The sequence below is a fragment of the Salmo salar genome, unplaced genomic scaffold (assembly GCF_905237065.1).
Source record: "Salmo salar unplaced genomic scaffold, Ssal_v3.1, whole genome shotgun sequence".
Lineage (NCBI taxonomy): Eukaryota > Metazoa > Chordata > Actinopteri > Salmoniformes > Salmonidae > Salmo > Salmo salar.
The window spans coordinates 84,212-102,768 of NW_025548488.1; the positions used below are offsets into that span (position 1 = coordinate 84,212).

The window sequence follows — 18,557 nt, forward strand, 5'->3', positions numbered from 1 at the left end:
GGAGGGGGGAATACCCTCTCCCATGGCTAACAGGCCGAGTGGGGGGGGGGAATACCCTCTCCCATGGCTAACAGGCTGAGTGGAGGGGGGGGAATACCCTCTCCCATGGCTAACAGGCTGAGTGGAGGGGGGGAATACCCTCTCCCATGGCTAACAGGCTGAGTGGAGGGGGGGAATACCCTCTCCCATGGCTAACAGGCTGAGTGGAGGGGGGGAATACCCTCTCCCATGGCTAACAGGCCGAGTGGAGGGGGGGGAATACCCTCTCCCATGGCTAACAGGCCGAGTGGAGGGGGGGAATACCCTCTCCCATGGCTAACAGGCCGAGGGGGGGGAATACCCTCTCCCATGGCTAACAGGCCGAGTGGAGGGGGGGAATACCCTCTCCCATGGCTAACAGGCCGAGTGGAGGGGGGGAATACCCTCTCCCATGGCTAACAGGCCGAGTGGAGGGGGGGTGAATACCCTCTCCCATGGCTAACAGGCCGAGTGGAGGGGGGGAATACCCTCTCCCATGGCTAACAGGCCGAGTGGAGGGGGGGGAATACCCTCTCCCATGGCTAACAGGCCGAGTGGAGGGGGGGAATACCCTCTCCCATGGCTAACAGGCCGAGTGGAGGGGGGGAATACCCTCTCCCATGGCTAACAGGCCGAGTGGAGGGGGGGGGAATACCCTCTCCCATGGCTAACAGGCCGAGTGGAGGGGGGGGAATACCCTCTCCATGGCTAACAGGCCGAGTGGAGGGGGGGGAATACCCTCTCCCATGGCTAACAGGCCGAGTGGAGGGGGGGGAATACCCTCTCCCATGGCTAACAGGCCGAGTGGAGGGGGGGGAATACCCTCTCCCATGGCTAACAGGCCGAGTGGAGGGGGGGAATACCCTCTCCCATGGCTAACAGGCCGAGTGGAGGGGGGGAATACCCTCTCCCATGGCTAACAGGCCGAGTGGAGGGGGGGGAATACCCTCTCCCATGGCTAACAGGCCGAGTGGAGGGGGGGGAATACCCTCTCCATGGCTAACAGGCCGAGTGGAGGGGGGGAATACCCTCTCCCATGGCTAACAGGCCGAGTGGAGGGGGGGGAATACCCTCTCCCATGGCTAACAGGCCGAGTGGAGGGGGGGAATACCCTCTCCCATGGCTAACAGGCCGAGTGGAGGGGGGGAATACCCTCTCCCATGGCTAACAGGCCGAGTGGAGGGGGGGAATACCCTCTCCCATGGCTAACAGGCCGAGTGGAGGGGGGGGGGAATACCCTCTCCCATGGCTAACAGGCCGAGTGGAGGGGGGGGAATACCCTCTCCCATGGCTAACAGGCCGAGTGGAGGGGGGGAATACCCTCTCCCATGGCTAACAGGCCGAGTGGAGGGGGGGAATACCCTCTCCCATGGCTAACAGGCCGAGTGGAGGGGGGGGAATACCCTCTCCCATGGCTAACAGGCCGAGTGGAGGGGGGGAATACCCTCTCCCATGGCTAACAGGCCGAGTGGAGGGGGGGAATACCCTCTCCCATGGCTAACAGGCCGAGTGGAGGGGGGGAATACCCTCTCCATGGCTAACAGGCCGAGTGGAGGGGGGAATACCCTCTCCCATGGCTAACAGGCCGAGTGGAGGGGGGGAATACCCTCTCCCATGGCTAACAGGCCGAGTGGAGGGGGGGAATACCCTCTCCCATGGCTAACAGGCCGAGTGGAGGGGGGGAATACCCTCTCCCATGGCTAACAGGCCGAGTGGAGGGGGGGGAATACCCTCTCCCATGGCTAACAGGCCGAGTGGAGGGGGGGGGAATACCCTCTCCCATGGCTAACAGGCCGAGTGGAGGGGGGGAATACCCCTCCCATGGCTAACAGGCCGAGTGGAGGGGGGAATACCCTCTCCCATGGCTAACAGGCCGAGTGGAGGGGGGGGAATACCCTCTCCCATGGCTAACAGGCCGAGTGGAGGGGGGGAATACCCTCCCATGGCTAACAGGCTGAGTGGAGGGGGGGAATACCCTCTCCCATGGCTAACAGGCCGAGTGGAGGGGGGGGAATACCCTCTCCCATGGCTAACAGGCCGAGTGGAGGGGGGGGAATACCCTCTCCCATGGCTAACAGGCCGAGTGGAGGGGGGGGAATACCCTCTCCCATGGCTAACAGGCCGAGTGGAGGGGGGGGAATACCCTCTCCCATGGCTAACAGGCCGAGTGGAGGGGGGGGAATACCCTCTCCCATGGCTAACAGGCCGAGTGGAGGGGGGAATACCCTCTCCCATGGCTAACAGGCCGAGTGGAGGGGGGGGGAATACCCTCTCCCATGGCTAACAGGCCGAGTGGAGGGGGGGAATACCCTCTCCCATGGCTAACAGGCCGAGTGGAGGGGGGGGGAATACCTTCTCCCATGGCTAACAGGCCGAGTGGAGGGGGGGAATACCCTCTCCCATGGCTAACAGGCCGAGTGGAGGGGGGGAATACCCTCTCCCATGGCTAACAGGCCGAGTGGAGGGGGGGGAATACCCTCTCCCATGGCTAACAGGCCGAGTGGAGGGGGGGAATACCCTCTCCCATGGCTAACAGGCCGAGTGGAGGGGGGAATACCCTCTCCCATGGCTAACAGGCGAGGAGGGGGGAATACCCTCTCCCATGGCTAACAGGCCGAGTGGAGGGGGGGGGAATACCCTCTCCCATGGCTAACAGGCCGAGTGGAGGGGGGGGAATACCCTCTCCCATGGCTAACAGGCCGAGTGGAGGGGGGGAATACCCTCTCCCATGGCTAACAGGCCGAGTGGAGGGGGGGAATACCCTCTCCCATGGCTAACAGGCCGAGTGGAGGGGGGGGAATACCCTCTCCCATGGCTAACAGGCCGAGTGGAGGGGGGGAATACCCTCTCCCATGGCTAACAGGCCGAGTGGAGGGGGGAATACCCTCTCCCATGGCTAACAGGCCGAGTGGAGGGGGGGGAATACCCTCTCCCATGGCTAACAGGCCGAGTGGAGGGGGGGGAATACCCTCTCCCATGGCTAACAGGCCGAGTGGAGGGGGGGAATACCCTCTCCCATGGCTAACAGGCCGAGTGGAGGGGGGGAATACCCTCCCATGGCTAACAGGCCGAGTGGAGGGGGGGGAATACCCTCTCCCATGGCTAACAGGCCGAGTGGAGGGGGGGAATACCCTCTCCCATGGCTAACAGGCCGAGTGGAGGGGGGGAATACCCTCTCCCATGGCTAACAGGCCGAGTGGAGGGGGGGGAATACCCTCTCCCATGGCTAACAGGCCGAGTGGAGGGGGGGGAATACCCTCCCATGGCTAACAGGCCGAGTGGAGGGGGGGAATACCCTCTCCCATGGCTAACAGGCCGAGTGGAGGGGGGGAATACCTCTCCCATGGCTAACAGGCCGAGTGGAGGGGGGGGAATACCCTCTCCCATGGCTAACAGGCCGAGTGGAGGGGGGGGGGGAATACCCTCTCCCATGGCTAACAGGCCGAGTGGAGGGGGGAATACCCTCTCCCATGGCTAACAGGCCGAGTGGAGGGGGGGGGAATACCCTCTCCCATGGCTAACAGGCCGAGTGGAGGGGGGGGAATACCCTCTCCCATGGCTAACAGGCCGAGTGGAGGGGGGGGAATACCCTCTCCCATGGCTAACAGGCCGAGTGGAGGGGGGGGAATACCCTCTCCCATGGCTAACAGGCCGAGTGGAGGGGGGGGAATACCCTCTCCCATGGCTAACAGGCCGAGTGGAGGGGGGGGGAATACCCTCTCCCATGGCTAACAGGCCGAGTGGAGGGGGGGGGAATACCCTCTCCCATGGCTAACAGGCCGAGTGGAGGGGGGGGAATACCCTCTCCCATGGCTAACAGGCCGAGTGGAGGGGGGGAATACCCTCTCCCATGGCTAACAGGCCGAGTGGAGGGGGGGAATACCCTCTCCCATGGCTAACAGGCCGAGTGGAGGGGGGGAATACCCTCTCCCATGGCTAACAGGCCGAGTGGAGGGGGGAATACCTCTCCCATGGCTAACAGGCCGAGTGGAGGGGGGGAATACCCTCTCCCATGGCTAACAGGCCGAGTGGAGGGGGGGAATACCCTCTCCCATGGCTAACAGGCCGAGTGGAGGGGGGGGAATACCCTCTCCCATGGCTAACAGGCCGAGTGGAGGGGGGGGGAATACCCTCTCCCATGGCTAACAGGCCGAGTGGAGGGGGGGAATACCCTCTCCCATGGCTAACAGGCCGAGTGGAGGGGGGGAATACCCTCTCCCATGGCTAACAGGCCGAGTGGAGGGGGGGGAATACCCTCTCCCATGGCTAACAGGCCGAGTGGAGGGGGGGAATACCCTCTCCCATGGCTAACAGGCCGAGTGGAGGGGGGGAATACCCTCTCCATGGCTAACAGGCCGAGTGGAGGGGGGAATACCCTCTCCCATGGCTAACAGGCCGAGTGGAGGGGGGGGGAATACCCTCTCCCATGGCTAACAGGCCGAGTGGAGGGGGGGGGAATACCCTCTCCCATGGCTAACAGGCCGAGTGGAGGGGGGGAATACCCTCTCCCATGGCTAACAGGCCGAGTGGAGGGGGGGAATACCCTCTCCCATGGCTAACAGGCCGAGTGGAGGGGGGGAATACCCTCTCCCATGGCTAACAGGCCGAGTGGAGGGGGGAATACCCTCTCCCATGGCTAACAGGCGAGTGGAGGGGGGAATACCCTCTCCCATGGCTAACAGGCCGAGTGGAGGGGGGGAATACCCTCTCCCATGGCTAACAGGCCGAGTGGAGGGGGGGGGAATACCCTCTCCCATGGCTAACAGGCCGAGTGGAGGGGGGGAATACCCTCTCCCATGGCTAACAGGCCGAGTGGAGGGGGGGAATACCCTCTCCCATGGCTAACAGGCCGAGTGGAGGGGGGGGAATACCCTCTCCCATGGCTAACAGGCCGAGTGGAGGGGGGGAATACCCTCTCCCATGGCTAACAGGCCGAGTGGAGGGGGGGAATACCCTCTCCCATGGCTAACAGGCCGAGTGGAGGGGGGGAATACCCTCTCCCATGGCTAACAGGCCGAGTGGAGGGGGGGAATACCCTCTCCCATGGCTAACAGGCCGAGTGGAGGGGGGGAATACCCTCTCCCATGGCTAACAGGCCGAGTGGAGGGGGGGAATACCCTCTCCCATGGCTAACAGGCCGAGTGGAGGGGGGGGGAATACCCTCTCCCATGGCTAACAGGCCGAGTGGAGGGGGGGAATACCCTCTCCCATGGCTAACAGGCCGAGTGGAGGGGGGGGAATACCCTCTCCATGGCTAACAGGCCGAGTGGAGGGGGGGGGAATACCCTCTCCCATGGCTAACAGGCCGAGTGGAGGGGGGGGAATACCCTCCCATGGCTAACAGGCCGAGTGGAGGGGGGGAATACCCTCTCCCATGGCTAACAGGCCGAGTGGAGGGGGGAATACCCTCTCCCATGGCTAACAGGCCGAGTGGAGGGGGGGAATACCCTCTCCCATGGCTAACAGGCCGAGTGGAGGGGGGGGGAATACCCTCTCCCATGGCTAACAGGCCGAGTGGAGGGGGGGAATACCCTCTCCCATGGCTAACAGGCCGAGTGGAGGGGGGGAATACCCTCTCCCATGGCTAACAGGCCGAGTGGAGGGGGGGAATACCCTCTCCCATGGCTAACAGGCCGAGTGGAGGGGGGGAATACCCTCCCATGGCTAACAGGCCGAGTGGAGGGGTGGGGGAATACCCTCTCCCATGGCTAACAGGCCGAGTGGAGGGGGGGAATACCCCTCCCATGGCTAACAGGCCGAGTGGAGGGGGGGAATACCCTCTCCCATGGCTAACAGGCCGAGTGGAGGGGGGGAATACCCTCCCATGGCTAACAGGCCGAGTGGAGGGGGGGGGGAATACCCTCTCCCATGGCTAACAGGCCGAGTGGAGGGGGGGAATACCCTCTCCCATGGCTAACAGGCCGAGTGGAGGGGGGGAATACCCTCTCCCATGGCTAACAGGCCGAGTGGAGGGGGGGGGAATACCCTCTCCCATGGCTAACAGGCCGAGTGGAGGGGGGGAACACCCTCTCCCATGGCTAACAGGCCGAGTGGAGGGGGGGAATACCCTCTCCCATGGCTAACAGGCCGAGTGGAGGGGGGGAATACCCTCTCCCATGGCTAACAGGCCGAGTGGAGGGGGGGAATACCCCTCCCATGGCTAACAGGCCGAGTGGAGGGGGGGGAATACCCTCTCCCATGGCTAACAGGCCGAGTGGAGGGGGGGGGAATACCCTCTCCCATGGCTAACAGGCCGAGTGGAGGGGGGGAATACCCTCTCCCATGGCTAACAGGCCGAGTGGAGGGGGGGGAATACCCTCTCCATGGCTAACAGGCCGAGTGGAGGGGGGGAATACCCTCTCCCATGGCTAACAGGCCGAGTGGAGGGGGGGAATACCCTCTCCCATGGCTAACAGGCCGAGTGGAGGGGGGGGGAATACCCTCCCCATGGCTAACAGGCCGAGTGGAGGGGGGGAATACCCTCTCCCATGGCTAACAGGCCGAGTGGAGGGGGGGGAATACCCTCTCCCATGGCTAACAGGCCGAGTGGAGGGGGGGAATACCCTCTCCCATGGCTAACAGGCCGAGTGGAGGGGGGGGAATACCCTCTCCCATGGCTAACAGGCCGAGTGGAGGGGGGGGAATACCCTCTCCCATGGCTAACAGGCCGAGTGGAGGGGGGAATACCCTCTCCCATGGCTAACAGGCCGAGTGGAGGGGGGGAATACCCTCTCCCATGGCTAACAGGCCGAGTGGAGGGGGGGAATACCCTCTCCCATGGCTAACAGGCCGAGTGGAGGGGGGGAATACCCTCCCATGGCTAACAGGCCGAGTGGAGGGGGGGGGAATACCCTCTCCCATGGCTAACAGGCCGAGTGGAGGGGGGGAATACCCTCTCCCATGGCTAACAGGCCGAGTGGAGGGGGGGAATACCCTCTCCCATGGCTAACAGGCCGAGTGGAGGGGGGGAATACCCTCTCCCATGGCTAACAGGCCGAGTGGAGGGGGGGGGAATACCCTCTCCCATGGCTAACAGGCCGAGTGGAGGGGGGGAATACCCTCTCCCATGGCTAACAGGCCGAGTGGAGGGGGGGGGGGAATACCCTCTCCCATGGCTAACAGGCCGAGTGGAGGGGGGGGGAATACCCTCTCCCATGGCTAACAGGCCGAGTGGAGGGGGGGAATACCCTCTCCCATGGCTAACAGGCCGAGTGGAGGGGGGGGAATACCCTCTCCCATGGCTAACAGGCCGAGTGGAGGGGGGGAATACCCTCTCCCATGGCTAACAGGCCGAGTGGAGGGGGGGAATACCCTCTCCCATGGCTAACAGGCCGAGTGGAGGGGGGGGGAATACCCTCTCCCATGGCTAACAGGCCGAGTGGAGGGGGGAATACCCTCTCCCATGGCTAACAGGCCGAGTGGAGGGGGGGGGGGGAATACCCTCTCCCATGGCTAACAGGCCGAGTGGAGGGGGGGGGAATACCCTCTCCCATGGCTAACAGGCCGAGTGGAGGGGGGGGGAATACCCTCCCATGGCTAACAGGCCGAGTGGAGGGGGGGAATACCCTCTCCCATGGCTAACAGGCCGAGTGGAGGGGGGGAATACCCTCTCCCATGGCTAACAGGCCGAGTGGAGGGGGGGGGAATACCCTCTCCCATGGCTAACAGGCCGAGTGGAGGGGGGAATACCCTCTCCCATGGCTAACAGGCCGAGTGGAGGGGGGGGGGAATACCCTCTCCCATGGCTAACAGGCCGAGTGGAGGGGGGGGGAATACCCTCTCCCATGGCTAACAGGCCGAGTGGAGGGGGGGGAATACCCTCTCCCATGGCTAACAGGCCGAGTGGAGGGGGGGGGAATACCCTCTCCCATGGCTAACAGGCCGAGTGGAGGGGGGGGAATACCCTCTCCATGGCTAACAGGCCGAGTGGAGGGGGGGGGGAATACCCTCCCATGGCTAACAGGCCGAGTGGAGGGGGGAATACCCTCTCCCATGGCTAACAGGCCGAGTGGAGGGGGGGGAATACCCTCTCCCATGGCTAACAGGCCGAGTGGAGGGGGGGGGAATACCCTCTCCCATGGCTAACAGGCCGAGTGGAGGGGGGGGGGAATACCCTCTCCCATGGCTAACAGGCCGAGTGGAGGGGGGAATACCCTCTCCCATGGCTAACAGGCCGAGTGGAGGGGGGGAATACCCTCTCCCATGGCTAACAGGCCGAGTGGAGGGGGGGGGAATACCCTCTCCCATGGCTAACAGGCCGAGTGGAGGGGGGGAATACCCTCTCCCATGGCTAACAGGCCGAGTGGAGGGGGGGGAATACCCTCTCCCATGGCTAACAGGCCGAGTGGAGGGGGGGGAATACCCTCTCCATGGCTAACAGGCCGAGTGGAGGGGGGGGAATACCCTCTCCCATGGCTAACAGGCCGAGTGGAGGGGGGGAATACCCTCTCCCATGGCTAACAGGCCGAGTGGAGGGGGGAATACCCTCTCCCATGGCTAACAGGCCGAGTGGAGGGGGGGAATACCCTCTCCCATGGCTAACAGGCCGAGTGGAGGGGGGGAATACCCTCTCCCATGGCTAACAGGCCGAGTGGAGGGGGGGGAATACCCTCTCCCATGGCTAACAGGCCGAGTGGAGGGGGGAATACCCTCTCCCATGGCTAACAGGCCGAGTGGAGGGGGGGGGAATACCCTCTCCCATGGCTAACAGGCCGAGTGGAGGGGGGGGGAATACCCTCCCATGGCTAACAGGCCGAGTGGAGGGGGGGGGGAATACCCTCTCCATGGCTAACAGGCCGAGTGGAGGGGGGGAATACCCTCTCCCATGGCTAACAGGCCGAGTGGAGGGGGGGGAATACCCTCTCCATGGCTAACAGGCCGAGTGGAGGGGGGGGGGAATACCCTCTCCCATGGCTAACAGGCCGAGTGGAGGGGGGGGAACACCCTCTCCCATGGCTAACAGGCCGAGTGGAGGGGGGGAATACCCTCTCCATGGCTAACAGGCCGAGTGGAGGGGGGGAATACCCTCTCCCATGGCTAACAGGCCGAGTGGAGGGGGGAATACCCTCTCCATGGCTAACAGGCCGAGTGGAGGGGGGGGAATACCCTCTCCCATGGCTAACAGGCCGAGTGGAGGGGGGGGGAATACCCTCTCCCATGGCTAACAGGCCGAGTGGAGGGGGGGAATACCCTCTCCCATGGCTAACAGGCCGAGTGGAGGGGGGGGAATACCCTCTCCCATGGCTAACAGGCCGAGTGGAGGGGGGAATACCCTCTCCCATGGCTAACAGGCCGAGTGGAGGGGGGGAATACCCTCTCCCATGGCTAACAGGCCGAGTGGAGGGGGGGGGAATACCCTCTCCCATGGCTAACAGGCCGAGTGGAGGGGGGAATACCCTCTCCCATGGCTAACAGGCCGAGTGGAGGGGGGGAATACCCTCTCCCATGGCTAACAGGCCGAGTGGAGGGGGGGGGAATACCCTCTCCCATGGCTAACAGGCCGAGTGGAGGGGGGGGGAATACCCTCCCATGGCTAACAGGCCGAGTGGAGGGGGGGGAATACCCTCTCCCATGGCTAACAGGCCGAGTGGAGGGGGGGGAATACCCTCTCCCATGGCTAACAGGCCGAGTGGAGGGGGGGAATACCCTCTCCCATGGCTAACAGGCCGAGTGGAGGGGGGGAATACCCTCTCCCATGGCTAACAGGCCGAGTGGAGGGGGGGAATACCCTCTCCCATGGCTAACAGGCCGAGTGGAGGGGGGGAATACCCTCTCCCATGGCTAACAGGCCGAGTGGAGGGGGGGAATACCCTCTCCCATGGCTAACAGGCCGAGTGGAGGGGGGGGGGAATACCCTCTCCCATGGCTAACAGGCCGAGTGGAGGGGGGGGAATACCCTCTCCCATGGCTAACAGGCCGAGTGGAGGGGGGGAATACCCTCCCATGGCTAACAGGCAGTGGAGGGGGGGAATACCCTCTCCCATGGCTAACAGGCCGAGTGGAGGGGGGAATACCCTCTCCCATGGCTAACAGGCCGAGTGGAGGGGGGGAATACCCTCTCCCATGGCTAACAGGCCGAGTGGAGGGGGGAATACCCTCTCCCATGGCTAACAGGCCGAGTGGAGGGGGGGAATACCCTCCCATGGCTAACAGGCCGAGTGGAGGGGGGGAATACCCTCTCCCATGGCTAACAGGCCGAGTGGAGGGGGGGAATACCCTCTCCCATGGCTAACAGGCCGAGTGGAGGGGGGGAATACCCTCTCCCATGGCTAACAGGCCGAGTGGAGGGGGGGGAATACCCTCTCCCATGGCTAACAGGCCGAGTGGAGGGGGGGAATACCCTCTCCCATGGCTAACAGGCCGAGTGGAGGGGGGGGGAATACCCTCTCCCATGGCTAACAGGCCGAGTGGAGGGGGGGGAATACCCTCTCCCATGGCTAACAGGCCGAGTGGAGGGGGGGAATACCCTCTCCCATGGCTAACAGGCCGAGTGGAGGGGGGGGGGGAATACCCTCTCCCATGGCTAACAGGCCGAGTGGAGGGGGGGGGGAATACCCTCTCCCATGGCTAACAGGCCGAGTGGAGGGGGGGAATACCCTCTCCCATGGCTAACAGGCCGAGTGGAGGGGGGGGAATACCCTCTCCCATGGCTAACAGGCCGAGTGGAGGGGGGGGGAATACCCTCCCATGGCTAACAGGCCGAGTGGAGGGGGGGGGGAATACCCTCTCCCATGGCTAACAGGCCGAGTGGAGGGGGGGGGAATACCCTCTCCCATGGCTAACAGGCCGAGTGGAGGGGGGAATACCCTCTCCATGGCTAACAGGCCGAGTGGAGGGGGGGGAATACCCTCTCCCATGGCTAACAGGCCGAGTGGAGGGGGGGGAATACCCCTCCCATGGCTAACAGGCCGAGTGGAGGGGGGGGGAATACCCTCTCCCATGGCTAACAGGCCGAGTGGAGGGGGGGGGAATACCCTCTCCCATGGCTAACAGGCCGAGTGGAGGGGGGGAATACCCTCTCCCATGGCTAACAGGCCGAGTGGAGGGGGGGAATACCCTCTCCCATGGCTAACAGGCCGAGTGGAGGGGGGAATACCCTCTCCCATGGCTAACAGGCCGAGTGGAGGGGGGGGGGAATACCCTCTCCCATGGCTAACAGGCCGAGTGGAGGGGGGGGAATACCCTCTCCCATGGCTAACAGGCCGAGTGGAGGGGGGGGAATACCCTCCCATGGCTAACAGGCCGAGTGGAGGGGGGGGAATACCCTCTCCCATGGCTAACAGGCCGAGTGGAGGGGGGGAATACCCTCTCCATGGCTAACAGGCCGAGTGGAGGGGGGGAATACCCTCCCATGGCTAACAGGCCGAGTGGAGGGGGGGGAATACCCCTCCCATGGCTAACAGGCCGAGTGGAGGGGGGGAATACCCTCTCCCATGGCTAACAGGCCGAGTGGAGGGGGGAATACCCTCTCCCATGGCTAACAGGCCGAGTGGAGGGGGGGAATACCCTCTCCCATGGCTAACAGGCCGAGTGGAGGGGGGGAATACCCTCTCCCATGGCTAACAGGCCGAGTGGAGGGGGGGAATACCCTCTCCCATGGCTAACAGGCCGAGTGGAGGGGGGGAATACCCTCTCCCATGGCTAACAGGCCGAGTGGAGGGGGGGGGAATACCCTCTCCCATGGCTAACAGGCCGAGTGGAGGGGGGGAATACCCTCTCCCATGGCTAACAGGCCGAGTGGAGGGGGGGGAATACCCTCTCCCATGGCTAACAGGCCGAGTGGAGGGGGGAATACCCTCTCCCATGGCTAACAGGCCGAGTGGAGGGGGGGAATACCCTCTCCCATGGCTAACAGGCCGAGTGGAGGGGGGGAATACCCTCTCCCATGGCTAACAGGCCGAGTGGAGGGGGGGGGAATACCCTCTCCCATGGCTAACAGGCCGAGTGGAGGGGGGGGAATACCCTCTCCCATGGCTAACAGGCCGAGTGGAGGGGGGGAATACCCTCCCATGGCTAACAGGCCGAGTGGAGGGGGGGAATACCCTCTCCATGGCTAACAGGCCGAGTGGAGGGGGGGAATACCCTCTCCCATGGCTAACAGGCCGAGTGGAGGGGGGAATACCTCTCCCATGGCTAACAGGCCGAGTGGAGGGGGGGAATACCCTCTCCCATGGCTAACAGGCCGAGTGGAGGGGGGGAATACCCTCTCCCATGGCTAACAGGCCGAGTGGAGGGGGGGAATACCCTCTCCCATGGCTAACAGGCCGAGTGGAGGGGGGGAATACCCTCTCCCATGGCTAACAGGCCGAGTGGAGGGGGGGAATACCCTCTCCCATGGCTAACAGGCCGAGTGGAGGGGGGGAATACCCTCTCCCATGGCTAACAGGCCGAGTGGAGGGGGGGAATACCCCTCCCATGGCTAACAGGCTGAGTGGAGGGGGGGAATACCCTCTCCCATGGCTAACAGGCCGAGTGGAGGGGGGGGAATACCCTCTCCATGGCTAACAGGCCGAGTGGAGGGGGGAATACCTCTCCCATGGCTAACAGGCCGAGTGGAGGGGGGAATACCCTCTCCCATGGCTAACAGGCCGAGTGGAGGGGGGGGAATACCCTCTCCCATGGCTAACAGGCCGAGTGGAGGGGGGGAATACCTCTCCCATGGCTAACAGGCCGAGTGGAGGGGGGGAATACCCCTCCCATGGCTAACAGGCCGAGTGGAGGGGGGGGAATACCCTCTCCCATGGCTAACAGGCCGAGTGGAGGGGGGGGAATACCCTCTCCCATGGCTAACAGGCCGAGTGGAGGGGGGAATACCCTCTCCCATGGCTAACAGGCCGAGTGGAGGGGGGAATACCCTCTCCCATGGCTAACAGGCCGAGTGGAGGGGGGGAATACCCTCTCCCATGGCTAACAGGCCGAGTGGAGGGGGGGGGGGAATACCCTCTCCCATGGCTAACAGGCCGAGTGGAGGGGGGGGAATACCCTCTCCCATGGCTAACAGGCCGAGTGGAGGGGGGGAATACCCTCTCCCATGGCTAACAGGCCGAGTGGAGGGGGGGAATACCCTCTCCCATGGCTAACAGGCCGAGTGGAGGGGGGAATACCTCTCCCATGGCTAACAGGCCGAGTGGAGGGGGGGAACCCTCTCCCATGGCTAACAGGCGAGTGGGGAACACCCCTCCATGGCTAACAGGCCGAGTGGAGGGGGGGAATACCCTCTCCCATGGCTAACAGGCCGAGTGGAGGGGGGGAATACCCTCCCATGGCTAACAGGCCGAGTGGAGGGGAATACCTCTCCCATGGCTAACAGGCCCGAGAGGGGGGAATACCCTCTCCCATGGCTAACAGGCCGAGTGGAGGGGGGGGAATACCCTCTCCCATGGCCAACAGGCCGAGTGGAGGAGGGGGGGAATACCCTCTCCCATGGCTAACAGGCCGAGTGGAGGGGGGGAATACCCTCTCCATGGCTAACAGGCCGAGTGGAGGGGGGGAATACCCTCCCATGGCTAACAGGCCGAGTGGAGGGGGGGAATACCCTCTCCCATGGCTAACAGGCCGAGTGGAGGGGGGAATACCCTCTCCCATGGCTAACAGGCCGAGTGGAGGGGGGGAATACCCTCTCCCATGGCTAACAGGCCGAGTGGAGGGGGGGGGGGAATACCCCTCCCATGGCTAACAGGCCGAGTGGAGGGGGGGAATACCCTCTCCCATGGCTAACAGGCCGAGTGGAGGGGGGGGGAATACCCTCTCCCATGGCTAACAGGCCGAGTGGAGGGGGGGAATACCCTCTCCCATGGCTAACAGGCCGAGTGGAGGGGGGAATACCCTCTCCCATGGCTAACAGGCCGAGTGGAGGGGGGGGGAATACCCTCTCCCATGGCTAACAGGCCGAGTGGAGGGGGGGAATACCCTCTCCCATGGCTAACAGGCCGAGTGGAGGGGGGGAATACCTTCTCCCATGGCTAACAGGCCGAGTGGAGGGGGGAATACCCTCTCCCATGGCTAACAGGCCGAGTGGAGGGGGGGAATACCCTCTCCCATGGCTAACAGGCCGAGTGGAGGGGGGGGAATACCCTCTCCCATGGCTAACAGGCCGAGTGGAGGGGGGGAATACCCTCTCCCATGGCTAACAGGCCGAGTGGAGGGGGGGAATACCCTCTCCCATGGCTAACAGGCCGAGTGGAGGGGGGAATACCCTCTCCCATGGCTAACAGGCCGAGTGGAGGGGGGGAATACCCTCTCCCATGGCTAACAGGCCGAGTGGAGGGGGGGGAATACCCTCTCCCATGGCTAACAGGCCGAGTGGAGGGGGGGAATACCCTCTCCCATGGCTAACAGGCCGAGTGGAGGGGGGAATACCCTCTCCCATGGCTAACAGGCCGAGTGGAGGGGGGAATACCCTCTCCCATGGCTAACAGGCCGAGTGGAGGGGGGGAATACCCTCTCCCATGGCTAACAGGCCGAGTGGAGGGGGGAATACCCTCTCCCATGGCTAACAGGCCGAGTGGAGGGGGGGGGGGGAATACCCTCTCCCATGGCTAACAGGCCGAGTGGAGGGGGGGAATACCCTCTCCCATGGCTAACAGGCCGAGTGGAGGGGGGGGGAATACCCTCTCCCATGGCTAACAGGCCGAGTGGAGGGGGGGGAATACCCTCTCCCATGGCTAACAGGCCGAGTGGAGGGGGGGAATACCCTCTCCCATGGCTAACAGGCCGAGTGGAGGGGGGGAATACCCTCTCCCATGGCTAACAGGCCGAGTGGAGGGGGGGGAATACCCTCTCCCATGGCTAACAGGCCGAGTGGAGGGGGGGAATACCTCTCCCATGGCTAACAGGCCGAGTGGAGGGGGGGGAATACCCTCTCCCATGGCTAACAGGCCGAGTGGAGGGGGGGAATACCCTCCCATGGCTAACAGGCCGAGTGGAGGGGGGGAATACCCTCTCCATGGCTAACAGGCCGAGTGGAGGGGGGGAATACCCTCTCCCATGGCTAACAGGCCGAGTGGAGGGGGGGAATACCCTCTCCCATGGCTAACAGGCCGAGTGGAGGGGGGGGAATACCCTCTCCCATGGCTAACAGGCCGAGTGGAGGGGGGGGAATACCCCTCCCATGGCTAACAGGCCGAGTGGAGGGGGGGGAATACCCTCTCCCATGGCTAACAGGCCGAGTGGAGGGGGGGAATACCTCTCTCCATGGCTAACAGGCCGAGTGGAGGGGGGGGAATACCCTCTCCCATGGCTAACAGGCCGAGTGGAGGGGGGGAATACCCTCTCCCATGGCTAACAGGCCGAGTGGAGGGGGGGGAATACCCTCCCATGGCTAACAGGCCGAGTGGAGGGGGGAATACCCTCTCCCATGGCTAACAGGCCGAGTGGAGGGGGGGAATACCCTCTCCCATGGCTAACAGGCCGAGTGGAGGGGGGGAATACCCTCTCCATGGCTAACAGGCCGAGTGGAGGGGGGAATACCCTCTCCCATGGCTAACAGGCCGAGTGGAGGGGGGGAATACCCCTCTCCCATGGCTAACAGGCCGAGTGGAGGGGGGGAATACCCTCCCATGGCTAACAGGCCGAGTGGAGGGGGGAATACCCTCTCCCATGGCTAACAGGCCGAGTGGAGGGGGGAATACCCTCTCCCATGGCTAACAGGCCGAGTGGAGGGGGGGGGAATACCCTCTCCATGGCTAACAGGCCGAGTGGAGGGGGGGGGGAATACCCTCTCCCATGGCTAACAGGCCGAGTGGAGGGGGGGAATACCCTCTCCCATGGCTAACAGGCCGAGTGGAGGGGGGGAATACCCTCTCCCATGGCTAACAGGCCGAGTGGAGGGGGGGGAATACCCTCTCCCATGGCTAACAGGCCGAGTGGAGGGGGGGAATACCCTCTCCCATGGCTAACAGGCCGAGTGGAGGGGGGGGAATACCCTCTCCCATGGCTAACAGGCCGAGTGGAGGGGGGAATACCCTCTCCCATGGCTAACAGGCCGAGTGGAGGGGGGGGAATACCCTCTCCCATGGCTAACAGGCCGAGTGGAGGGGGGAATACCCTCTCCCATGGCTAACAGGCCGAGTGGAGGGGGGAATACCCTCTCCCATGGCTAACAGGCCGAGTGGAGGGGGGGAATACCCTCTCCCATGGCTAACAGGCCGAGTGGAGGGGGGGGAATACCCTCTCCCATGGCTAACAGGCCGAGTGGAGGGGGGGGAATACCCTCTCCCATGGCTAACAGGCCGAGTGGAGGGGGGGGAATACCCTCTCCCATGGCTAACAGGCCGAGTGGAGGGGGGGGAATACCCTCTCCCATGGCTAACAGGCCGAGTGGAGGGGGGGGGGAATACCCTCTCCCATGGCTAACAGGCCGAGTGGAGGGGGGGAATACCCTCTCCCATGGCTAACAGGCCGAGTGGAGGGGGGGAATACCCTCTCCCATGGCTAACAGGCCGAGTGGAGGGGGGGAATACCCTCTCCATGGCTAACAGGCCGAGTGGAGGGGGGAAATACCCTCTCCCATGGCTAACAGGCCGAGTGGAGGGGGGAATACCCTCTCCCATGGCTAACAGGCCGAGTGGAGGGGGGAATACCCTCTCCCATGGCTAACAGGCCGAGTGGAGGGGGGGGGAATACCCTCTCCATGGCTAACAGGCCGAGTGGAGGGGGGGAATACCCTCTCCCATGGCTAACAGGCCGAGTGGAGGGGGGAATACCCTCTCCCATGGCTAACAGGCCGAGTAGGGAGGGGGGAATACCCTCTCCCATGGCTAACAGGCCGAGTGGAGGGGGGGAATACCCTCTCCCATGGCTAACAGGCCGAGTGGAGGGGGGGAATACCCTCTCCCATGGCTAACAGGCCGAGTGGAGGGGGGAATACCCTCTCCCATGGCTAACAGGCCGAGTGGAGGGGGGAATACCCTCTCCCATGGCTAACAGGCCGAGTGGAGGGGGGGGAATACCCTCTCCCATGGCTAACAGGCCGAGTGGAGGGGGGAATACCCTCCCATGGCTAACAGGCCGAGTGGAGGGGGGGAATACCCTCTCCCATGGCTAACAGGCCGAGTGGAGGGGGGGAATACCCTCTCCCATGGCTAACAGGCCGAGTGGAGGGGGGAATACCTCTCCCATGGCTAACAGGCCGAGTGGAGGGGGGGAATACCCTCTCCCATGGCTAACAGGCCGAGTGGGAGGGGGGGGAATACCCTCTCCCATGGCTAACAGGCCGAGTGGAGGGGGGGGGGGGGAATACCCTCTCCCATGGCTAACAGGCCGAGTGGAGGGGGGAGGGGGGGAATACCCTCTCCCATGGCTAACAGGCCGAGTGGAGGGGGGAATACCCTCTCCCATGGCTAACAGGCCGAGTGGAGGGGGGGATACCCTCTCCCATGGCTAACAGGCCGAGTGGAGGGGGGGGAATACCCTCTCCATGGCTAACAGGCCGAGTGGAGGGGGGGAATACCCTCTCCCATGGCTAACAGGCCGAGTGGAGGGGGGGAATACCTCTCCCATGGCTAACAGGCCGAGTGGGTGTGTGTGTGTGTGTGTGTGTGTGTGTGTGTGTGTGTGTGTGTGTATATATTACCGTTTGAACTCTGCGGCCAGGTGTGTGTGTGTGTGTGTGTGTGTGTGTGTGTGTGTGTGTGTATATATTACCGTTTGAACTCTGCGGCCAGGTGTGTGTGTGTGTGTGTATATATTACCGTTTGAACTCTGCGGCCAGGTGTGTGTGTGTGTGTGTGTGTATATATTACCGTTTGAACTCTGCGGCCAGGTGCTGTGTTGTGTGTGTGTGTGTGTGTGTGTGTGTGTGTGTGTGTGTGTGTGTGTGTGTGTATATTACCGTTTGAACTCTGCGGCCAGGTGTGTGTGTGTATATATTACCGTTTGAACTCTGCGGCCAGGTGTGGTGTGTGTGTGTGTGTGTGTGTGTGTGTGTGTGTGTGTGTGTGTGTGTGTATATATTACCGTTTGAACTCTGCGGCCAGGTGTGTGTGTGTGTGTGTATATATTACCGTTTGAACTCTGCGGCCAGGTGTGTGTGTGTGTGTGTGTGTGTGTGTGTGTGTGTGTGTGTGTGTGTATATTACCGTTTGAACTCTGCGGCCAGGTGTGGTGTGTGTGTGTGTGTGTGTGTGTGTGTGTGTGTGTGTGTGTGTGTGTGTGTGTGTATATTACCGTTTGAACTCTGCGGCCAGGTGCCCTGCCAGGGCGCTGGTGAAGCTCTCTCCTCCGATGCTGTGGTCTGTCTGGGTGTTCAGAACCCGGAACATTCCACCGTTCACCTGCAGCACCGTCACACTCAGAGACGTCCCGCCCAGTTTATACACCAGGACATGGCTCCACACACACACACACACACACACACACACACACACACACACACACACACACACACACACACACACACACACAGACCAGTTTATACACCAGGACATGGCTACACACAGACCAGTTCATACTAGAGGTTAAGTACACACGGCTGATGATATTACCAGGTTAACTAGCTTGTCCTGCGTTGCATATAATCAATGCCTGTTAATTTATCATCG

At 63.0% G+C, this 18,557-nt stretch overlaps 1 protein-coding gene across 1 annotated transcript in view; it reads right to left on the minus strand.

Annotated features, from left to right (window-relative positions):
• Nucleotides 1-18,557, minus strand: part of LOC106595188 (heat shock 70 kDa protein 14) — a 50,888-nt gene that overhangs the window by 19,344 nt on the left and 12,987 nt on the right. The window contains 1 exon segment of the mRNA XM_045712443.1: nt 18,184-18,345. Within this exon segment, the coding sequence (XP_045568399.1) occupies nt 18,184-18,345 (162 nt within the window).